At 55.4% G+C, this 10,077-nt stretch overlaps 1 protein-coding gene across 1 annotated transcript; it reads right to left on the bottom strand.

Annotated features, from left to right (window-relative positions):
• Positions 1 to 897: 897 nt before the first annotated feature.
• Znf629 (zinc finger protein 629) lies at positions 898 to 9,621 on the bottom strand. Its single transcript, XM_041666386.1, has 3 exons — positions 9,468 to 9,621; positions 7,092 to 7,198; positions 898 to 6,967 (listed from the first exon to the last, which is right to left on the bottom strand). The coding sequence occupies exons 2-3, from the start codon at positions 7,162 to 7,164 to the stop codon at positions 4,434 to 4,436; spliced, it is 2,607 nt and encodes an 868-aa protein (XP_041522320.1). The 5' UTR covers positions 7,165 to 7,198; positions 9,468 to 9,621; the 3' UTR covers positions 898 to 4,433.
• Positions 9,622 to 10,077: the final 456 nt, after the last annotated feature.

Raw genomic sequence — 10,077 nt, 5'->3', positions numbered from 1 at the left:
TTCCTCAGGCTTTAGCCTGTGCCCTGGCTGCATCTCCATCGTTCCCTTATGCTCTGATGCACTGCCTCTCCACCTTCCTAATGCTGTGACCCTGTAATACACTTCCTCATGCTGTAGTGACCCCAACCATAAAATTATTTTCATTGCTATTTCATAACTAATTTTGCTGTTATGAATCATGACGTAATTATCTGTGTTTTTCAGTGGTCACAATGACCCCTGTGAATAGGTTGTTGTACTCCCAAAGGAGTCATAACCCACATGTTAAGACTGTTTCTCTAAGTCGGTCCCCAACTGTTTGACTCCTCTAACCCCACTCCACTCCTGACTTCTATACAGAGAATCCCCTATTCCTGAGACCCCTGTACCCTGGAGTTCCTCCAAGTGTGGCAGGCATGACCTTGGGCTTTTAAATCAGTTGGTGTCCCTTGCCCAACTGAGGATTCTCCCAGGACAGAGACCAGTCTTGATGTTCCTTAGTGTTCCCAGGGCTGGGGACCCAGGGACATGAAAAAGCAAATCCCCCTCACCAGTCCACCCATCAATTCCAGGAACAGAAAGGAAGAGAGAGAGAGAGAGAGAGAGACAGAACAAACTTATGAACTTATTCTGGGATGTGGGCTAGAAGCACAATAATACCCAAGGGAAGTCTACGGACATGCCTCAGGTGTAAGAGCTCTGGCTGCTCTCTCAGAGGACTTGGGTTCAATTCCCAACACCCACATGGTGGTTCACAACCATCTGTAACTCTAGTTGCAGGGGATCTGTCCCCCTCTTCTGGCCTTTGCAGGCACTGCATGCGCATGGATGCTCAAACATGCAAATAAAACACCATGCACATCAAGATTCTTTTTAATTAAAAAAAAAGTTAGGGCCACGCCTTTCTGTCTCCAGCAAGTGTCTTTAACAGAGGCAGAGACAGGCTGTGGCTAGTGTTGGTCACAGGCAGTCACAGGGGCCATGAACAGACTCAGAAGACAGTGCTGAAGGCAACCTGGCACTGAGGACTTCCTTAGTCATCCCCACTGCCTTAGCCAAGGAGAGTAATGGCTGGTGTGGAGGTGGCCTGCAGGCCTCCAGGCCACTCTGACTTCCCACATGACATATACTGTGGGTCTTGGGTGACTGCACTTCCAGAGCATCAGTCTCTCCCATGGGAGAACCTATAGGCTATCCTGGGGACAGACAATAAGCCAGGGGACCACTCACCTCCGAGAGGACAGGCCACAGGATTCAAAGGAACCCAGAGAGGTAACCGGCAGCTCTGAGGACTAGGTTAGGTCCTGGGGAGGCTGCAGTACTGGGCCACCAGGCAGCCATCCGGCTGACCAAAGTGTTCTCAACCTCTCAGGATATGGATTCTTAAAGCTCCGTGAACATGTCAATCTTCCACAAGCAAACACTGAACTTATGGGGTCCTCATGGGACCTCATTCTGGAGAGGACAAGTTCTGATGAGCTTGCTGTTGACGGAACACGTAGGAAGGAATAAGAGAAGACACCCGGGGAATCTTGCTCCCTTTATTCTCTCCAACTACTGAACATGACCACTGGTGACACAGCACTGTGACTGAAAGACAACACTCTAAATGGGGACCTCCCCTCACTCCAGAGGGGGAAGGCAAGGGAGCGGGGCTTCCTTTGTCGGGGCAAAGGATTCTGGGACCCGCTCACTTCAGACTGGGAGGTCAGATGGTTTCAAGTCCTCTCCCCGATTGTGATTCATACCCAGTTCCTTTATGAGTTCTTATTTGACCCCACATTCATCATCAGTTCTAAGTTTTCCCTAAGTGCAGGTCAGCTCCACCCTCTCCCATGCTTGGACTCTGCCCACGGCTGCTGGGCTCTTCCCAGGGGATCTTCTGAGGGCTCTGGCCCAGGATGGAGCTGGCTTCACTATGCCTCCCATACTCAGTGCTGGCGGACCTCTTCCTGAGCCAGCTAAAAGGACGCCGGGCCCTGCAACAGATTCCTCTGTGGCGTAGCAGGGTGTGAGAGGGAGGTGGCCAGAGCCCATGAGGGCTCTGCTCTGCCCTTTTCCTGCTAGGAAGCCTGGGCACCACCTATGCACATGCTCCGTTCAGTACTGGAGTGGAGATCACAGCCCTCGCTTGTCTCCAGAACATGTGAGCATCCTGTCCCACATGCTACATCTTAGTCCTCAACAGTCTAGTTAGCCATGACTACGCTGAGCGCCTGCCCCCAGTCTTCTGATGACAGACTCTCAGGCCTGGGTCAGAGGGAGCCTGCTCCTAGTTTACAAAGGATAACTCTAGTTTCTGCTACCACCTTAGAGGGGGACGAATCAGCTTCTACTTAGGAGAGTATCTACTCCATTTTATAGGGATGCCCTTTTATCAATATTTCTGTCACTATCAGGCAGGCTCCTCCCCATCTCATGGTGCTTCCCCCGACCTGATACTTGGGACCCTAGCAAGGCTCTCTGTAACTGTGTAAGGCCTGCCCTTTCTCTCTCCCCAGGAGCACTGGCATTTTTCTCCCAGTATTCTAGATTTTGGTCCTTTAAATTTTGAGGGTCATCTATCTGGGCACAGGATAGATGAAGGATGATCAGCCTCTATCTTTTGAACTTTTAGTTTAGGTAATGGAATTAGATGTCTCTTCCTCAGCACTGGAGGGATCCAGCTCACTCGTGGGCACAGGACTCCTAGAGCCAATCATGTGGTGTCTCACCTCCTACTCTGGACAGTGTGTCGCTAACGCCAGCACTGGGTAAGGACACTCCCTTTGCAACCAAAATACAGGGGAGAGTCCTTGCCATCCTTAAGGGTCTTTGTTACAGATGTTTCTCGCCAAAGGTTTTCTTCAACCACTTTATAGGGCAACTGTCTCTGCTCCATCATGGAGCTCCAGTCATGTGAGCAGGCTTGGCTGGATTAATGGTCTAGCCTGTGCTGTCTGAGGAGGAGATGGGCCTGGCAGAGGACCATGTCTCCTCCTTTAATTTCCCTCCAGTGGTTTCTGGCTAAGGAGAGAAAGGCCAAAGGTGGAATTTGTCCCTTCCCCGAGCCAGGATCAAATCTGCCACCCCATCTCAAGGGCATCCAGGTACTGGGGTTGAGAAGGTGGTCAAGTTTCCATTGCCTCTTCGGGAACTCTGGTCCAGTCTGTGCCACGTGTCCATCCGCCATGTGCAGCCCGGCTCACCCTGCAGGCAGCCTTACACAGAGTTCACACAAAAGGCTGAGGTTTGACTCTTGTTGCTGGTAAGTCAAAGCTGCCTGTTCTGTTGTCTTGCCGTCCCTCGTCACCAGAGAGCCCACAAGTGGCTTTCTCTCATGAACTTGTAGAAGTCCAGGGAGGACAAGCACATACAAGCCTTGAACCTCTGAAGGAATTTATTCTTTGGAAGTTGACTAGCAGCGAGTGGCTCTCTTCACTGAGGACAGAATTTGAGGAAACGGGTTGCCACTGCAGTAAACCTTGTGGCAGTTAGCTTTCAGGTAAAACCTGTGAGACCTGAGAATGTGGCAGAGGCCCCCTGAAACCCCAGAGGCCTCTCAGAGTAGACATCCCCAGCTGGGCTGGGGAAAGGCTGGTCCTGCCTGTCTGAGGAGAACCCTGACGGCCTGAACTGGGATCTGCTTGCACTTGAAGCTTAACACGCTCCTAGGAGGAGGAACTGGCTAGCTTCCAGCTGCAGTTTCTCCACCGTGCTCTGCTTCCCTTCAAACAGACTTAACTTTCCCCCAATAGCTGAGGTGGTTTCTCAACATTTTCTCAATAGTCTTACACTCAAGGTTGGTTATACACCCCAAACTCCAGCCTTTAAAATGGCTTGTCATTTCTGGGGGGCTCTTATTAATAAGGAACCCCCACAGTCTTCCTTCCCCCAGTACATGCAATTCACCAAAGAACCTCTAGTGCAATGGATGTCTGGTCTCACCTGTGGGTCTGGAAGTCATTCCCTCCCCACTTCTCTTCCTTCCTAGCTCTTCCCCGCTGAGCACTGCCTCTGTCCAAGGCTGCCGGGAGAGAATACTACAAGAGTCCAGGTGTTTCCTCCGCCATCCAGGGCACCTCCCAAGTCAGTGCTGACTGTATTCCCTACACCTCCCCCACCTAGAAGATTCTGAGAAGGATTTTAATACAGTTTTATGGGTTTGTCTAGAGACGTGTTAGAACCTCTTCCTACAATTAACAGGGCTTTTACCCACTATGGTTTATAGGGTTTCTCTGCTACAGACTTAAAGGGCTTTTTTCCTACATATGTATAGGGCTTCTAACCCAGCAGTTTTTCTCTACGGCTTATGAGTGGTCCCCACCCGCAATCTCATAGGCTTCTCACTGCTGACGGAAACGCACTATCTCTTCCCAGGGTTCTTGGCCCTCCACTTCTCTACGATCTGATGGGGTTGGTTTCCTTTCCCCAAAATTTCTCAGGAGAGAGAGGTCCCTGGTCTCCAGACCTCTTCACAGGGAGACCCCTGGGTGACAGCTCCTGTGGAGGAGGAGCGTTGCGACTTCTGTAAAGCCATCGCCACACTCAGGGCACAGATAACGCTTTTCCTCTGACAGAGTTTTCGGACTGTCCTCTTCCCTGTGGTTGCTGCTCTTTGAGGGGGTAGAGGCCTCTCCCTCGTCTTCCTGGTTTGTGGACAAGGTGACTGACTCTGAAGGGGGGTCCTCAGGAGTGGGGGCCCTTTCTTGAGTGTGGGTTTCCTGGTGGCGGGTAAGAGCTAGCCGGTCGAGGAAGGAGGCCCCACAATCAGAGCAGCTGTAGGGTCTGGCCCCCAAGGGGCTCCTGAGATGCTCCAACAGCACTGAGGAGCTTTTCCCCAGCTCTGAGCTCTTCTGGGACTTCCCGCCCGCATGGACTTTCTGGTGCTGTAGCAACTCAGAGCTCAGGCCAAAGCTTTTTTTGCATTCCGGGCATTTGAAGGGCTTCCCACTTAGGAAGGAACTGGACTCTGCCCCTTCCCCAAGGCTAATCCTACACTCGGGAAAGAGAAAGGGCTTTTCATTGCCATGGGTGAGCTGATGCTGCAGGAGCACCGCCCTGTCGAGGAAGCTTTCTCCACAGTGGGGACACACATAGCACTTAGAGGATTGCTGACCCAGCTTTTGGCTGAAGCCCTCCTGACCCTCAGGCACTTTCAAGGACTGTCCTGGAGGGTCAGCTCTGCCCTCCGAAGCACCTGGATGTGAATTGCCCCCAAAGGGGAGCCTAGGGGAGCGGAACTGCGGAGGCTTGAGGGTCGGGTGTACTATGAGACCGTCTGCATTTTTGTAGGGGTTTTCTCCGATATGAACCCGCTGGTGCTGCATGAAGATGCCCTCGTCATTGAAGCCCTTGCCACAGACCAGACACTTGTGGGGTTTGGCTCCCGGTGGCGGGGTCATCAGGGCAGGATCCCCAAGTCCTAGCAAGCTGTCACTCTGAGCTCTCCGGGCAGGTGTCTTGCCTCGCTCATGGATCACGCGGTGCTGCTCCAGCTCCTGAGCCTCCAGGAAGGCTTTGCCGCAGTCCGAGCATACGAAGAGGTTCTCGTCCATGTGTGTGCGGACGTGCGTAATAAGGTTGGAGCTCTGGCTGAAGCTCTTGCCGCACTCGGGACACTTGTAGGGCTTCTCGCCCGTGTGCGTGCGGCGGTGCTGGATGAGGTGCGAGCTGCGAATGAAGCTCTTGCCACAGTCAGAGCACTTATAGGGTTTCTCGCCCGTGTGGATCCGCTGGTGGCGGATGAGAGTGGAGCTCATGATGAAGCTTTTGCCGCAGTCGGCGCAGATGTACGGCCGCTCCCCACGGTGGATGCGCTGGTGGTTGATGAGGTTGGAGCTGACGCTGAAGCTCTTGCCACACTCAGGGCACTTGTAGGGCCGCTCACCTGTGTGTGTGCGCTGGTGGCGCAGCAGCGTGGCACTCAGCGTGAAGGTCTTGCCACAGACGGGGCACTTGAAGGGGTCCTCGCGTAGGTGTGTCCGCTGGTGCTTGATGAGCGTGGAGCTGTGACCAAAGCTCTTGCCACACTCCAGGCACTCGTAGGGCTTCTCCCCTGTGTGAGTGCGCTGGTGCTGGGTCAGCTCTGAGCTCTGGATGAAGCTCTTGCCGCACTCGGTGCAGCGATATGGCTTCTCCCCTGCGTGGATCTTCTGGTGCTTGAGCAGGTTGTGGTTCTGACCGAAGCGCTTGCCACATTCGGGGCACTTATAGGGTTTTTCGCCTGTGTGTGTGGCCTGGTGCTGGATGAGGTCGGAGCTGCGGTAGAAAGCGCGCCGGCATTCGCCGCACTTGTAGGGCTTCTCGCCCGTGTGGGACCGCTGGTGCTTGATGAGGTTGGTGCTTTGTGTGAAGGCTTTCTCGCACTCCGTGCACTTGTAGGGCTTCTCGCCCGTGTGCGTGCGCTGGTGCTGGACCAGATTGGAGCTCCAGCTGAAGCACTTGCCACAGTCGGGGCACTTGTAGGGCTTCTCGCCCGTGTGCGTGCGCTGGTGCTGCACCAGGTGCGAGCTCTGGGTGAAGCTCTTGCCACACTCTGAGCACGTGTTGGGCCGCTCCCCCGTGTGGATGCGCTGGTGCCGGAGCAGTTTGGACCACTGGCTAAAGCTCTTGCCACACTCGTTGCAGATGTATGGCTTCTCGGCCCCAGAAGGGCGGCCCTGCACCAGCTCCCGTAGGCTGGGTTCGCTGGCAGCGACTACTGGGGTGCTGTTCCAGGTGGTGAGGGTTCCCCATTGCCAATTGGTTTCACAGGCCTTGGTCCACTCGGAGGGGGAAGGGACTACCTCAGGGGCTGATGGGTCCATAGGGGTCTGGTGGTCAAAGAGGTTGGAAGAAGCCTGTGGGGCTGGGGAATCCTGAGGGGCTGAGGCATCCTGGGAGGGGTTCTCCAGGGGCATCTCTGGTGGGTCCTTGGATTCTGGACTCTGATCCGGATCTCCCAAGATTATCTCCTCCCCAGAACTTTCCTGCTGAGGGCCCTCTTCTTCATTGCCGCTCTCAGCACCTACAGACAGAAAGGGAGTCTCCAGCCCCAGCTCCTTTCAGATCTTGGGGTCTGGTCTCTCTTCCCTCCCCTATGAGTTTGGGCCCCTCCCTGAGCCAGGGTCACAGTCCCTTGTGCCCCTCACCTCCGTGAGCATTGTTCCGGCTCTCTTCAGGACCCTGTAGCTCTGGGCCCCACAGCACCGTCTCAGGCTCCATCCCAGAGCTCCCGACTGCGAAGGTTCCGGGGACTCTGGTGGAAGAGATGGACACACACTGCGACCTGGCTATCTGCTTTTCTTTGTGCTCCCACTTCTGTGACGCTCAGTGACCTGCCACTCATGTTTCTGGCACCCTCTCTCCCTGAGCCCCGTGGCCCCAGAGGCCTGGTTCCAAACACTGTAGATCTTAAGATCGCAATGAAGCAACTCAATGAATGTAAAGAGAGTCAATTAAAAACTCATCAGTCATAACCCTCTGTACCTAGATGGAAGGCTGGAGCTCTAGCCAACATGGGGGGGGGGGTGCTTTCACCCCACACATCCGATGCCCAGAGGCCTGGAACCGTGTTATTTTGCAAATCAGACAAAGCTCATTAAGACTCCAATTTTCTTCCTTTATGGGACTGCTAATTGAGACCAATAAACTTTTCCTTTATGAGCCCCACAGAGAACAACCAAGGCTTGCACTTTTTAAAGGGTTAAAAATAAAAGTTTCCCCGAAGGGACAGAGACTCACAAAGACTAGGGCACTTTGCCATTACCTGAGCACACAAAGAGGTGCACACAAAGAGCACACCTGAGCCTAGGGTGGGAAGGGGGGGTCTGAAGTCAGGGACGGGAAAGAGAGAGCAAAAGGGGTGCCTGGCTTGGTGACATACTTGGGGGAAAGAAACAGGAAAATCAGAAGTTCAAGGTCAGTCTCAGCTACGGGAGATCTTGTCTCAAACAAGATGAAAGAGGGGGTGGGGCGGAGGGAAGGAGGTGGGCAAGTATGAGAACACTAGAAGGACAGGGTGCCATGTCCGCCAGGTGTCATTATTTCTCTCACTGCCATGGAGACTCGGGAGTCACCTGTTCATTTTACAGATTAGTAGGGCAACACCGGGGGAGACATCTCCAAGGCCCAGACTGGGAAGTAACAGAGCTAAAACCGCAAATGCAGTGTTCTGCTTGGCTTGCCCCTAGATCTGAAAACATCGAGTGACCTTGACAGTCATAAGGGACTCAAACTTGTGGGCTACTGGCCGGAGTGTGAGCGGTAGGCAATGCTCTCCACAAAGACCCACGGGGGACCCATCCCTCTTCTCTGTTCTTTCTGCCAGTGTTTCATCACGTGCTTAGGAAAGGTGCCCAGGAAAATCTTTGTTGAGTGACTGAATGACCTAGACACCCTTTGCTCACCAAAAACCTATTTGGTTCAATGTCTTTAACGATCAGTTTGTAAAGGGACATCAGAAAAGAAAAGCAACTCCAGCATGAGCCCTGGGAAAGGAATCATCTGTCACTCTCAAAATCTCCGAAGATTTCCAGGAGATAGAACAGGGCCATCGGAGCAAAGTACAGGCGGGCACTCACATTTACTCATTTAACGGCCCTGGACCGGCCTAGACTTGGGGTGACAGTGGAGCCGGGGAGTCTGTGCACAGGGACAAAAACTCTCCCGGAGCAGTTGCTCTGTGAAGCAGCTGAAGGAAGAAACAGCTTGCTGACCACTGCTAAGGAGCAGCAGCAGAAGCGTAAGTTAGAGGAAAGAAAGAAAATAAGTTTCATCTCCACAGTCTCCTCCGGTCTGTGTCTTTAGGGAAGGAAGATGGAGACCACAGGAGGCGCCTCCCCGGAGGGGAGAAAGGTCCTCCGCTGAGCGGACCGAGGACAGGTAGGAGCTGATGAACTTGGACTGCCTGAGAAACTTAGGCTCAGGGGCCTACCTTAGAAGGGAAAGGGTTAATGACAAGGCCACATGCAAGAAGTGGCAAAGACAGGGAGGTGAGAACTACTGGGAAGCAGCCCGGGCCCGAGAGCGCCAGCCTCCGGCCCGGGAGGGCCCCCCGAGGACCGAGGCGGGAAGGACGGCCCGAGGCAGCCGCCTTCCCGCGGAGGTGCGCGCGGCCCAGGGTGACCCTGACAAGGAGGCAGCAGGACCGCCCTCGACACCGCCCCCCGCACCCAGGCGGACCCGGACTTGAGCGCTCCTGGCCCGGAGCGCCGACCCCCTCCCCGTCCCCGAAAGCCCGGCCGAGCCGCCAGCGTCCCCTCCCCGCCGCGGACGCCCAGGCTTCCCGGTTCCCGGCGAGCTGCCGCCGCCTCGCCGTCCCCGGCCGGACTCCCTCTCCGGGCGCGCACGCCTCCCCTCCCCCACGGCGGCCCTGGCGCAGTTCCCACCATCCCCCGGCCGCCGCCCCCGCCGCCCCGGGCCCGGCCTGCGCCCCGCACCAGTCGCCGCCTCCTTGGCCCTATTGTTCCCCGGCGGCTGTCCCGGGCCTCCAGGCCACCCCGGGAACCCAGGCGGCCCCAACTCACGGCTCTGGGGTCTGGGAAAAGCCGGAAGACAGAGTCCAGCCCCAGGGGACTTAACCCCTTAAGTGCCCTGCCTCGGGGGACAGGCTGGATGCCGAGCACTCTAGGGTCCTTCTCAAGGGGTGATTCCAGGCTGAGGACCCGGGGACCAGTTCAGGGTGACTGGGACGGAGCAGGAAGTGACCCCAGCTTCCCGGGCCCCTCTAGCCTGGAGTCAGAACATCAGCTCTATGGGATTTAACCCTTTGCCTCCCACAGTCTGGGAAAAGAATGGGGAGGGGGTACGGAAGCAAGGAGGTGACTGATGACACCCCTCTCCCCGTGTCTAGTGGGATCGCGCAAGATCAGCTTTTGGGGGAGCTCAGAGGCCGGCGAGGGTCTCCGGATATCTGGCCGTGCTCTCTCTCCAAAGGCTCTGACAGCCGCCCAGTTAAGCTGATCTCAGATTGGGCCGCGGCGGGTCCCCTGAGACCAGCCTTTGTTTGGACTCACCCTGGGCTGGGGCTGCTGTGCCTGAGTTGGTGACTAGGAGGTGGGAGCAAGGGTTGGGTGGGCAGGCCGGGTCCAGCAATAAGAGCAGACGCTAACTAGCCTTAATTTAAGGCCAGGCAAG

This window comes from Microtus oregoni, unplaced genomic scaffold, assembly GCF_018167655.1.
Source record: "Microtus oregoni isolate MIOR12 unplaced genomic scaffold, Mior012 000016F_ref0000370, whole genome shotgun sequence".
Taxonomy (NCBI): domain Eukaryota; kingdom Metazoa; phylum Chordata; class Mammalia; order Rodentia; family Cricetidae; genus Microtus; species Microtus oregoni.
This window is presented reverse-complemented; position numbering and strand designations above follow the sequence as displayed.

Excerpts from the sequence above, each read along its gene's own strand:
- Znf629 (XM_041666386.1), bottom strand. The coding sequence starts at position 7,164 with ATGGAGCCTGAGACGGTGCTGTGGGGCCCAGAGCTACAGGGTCCTGAA. Across the intron at positions 6,968-7,091 it reads CCGGAACAATGCTCACGGAG|GTGCTGAGAGCGGCAATGAA; the intron begins GTGAGGGGCACA and ends TTCTGTCTGTAG.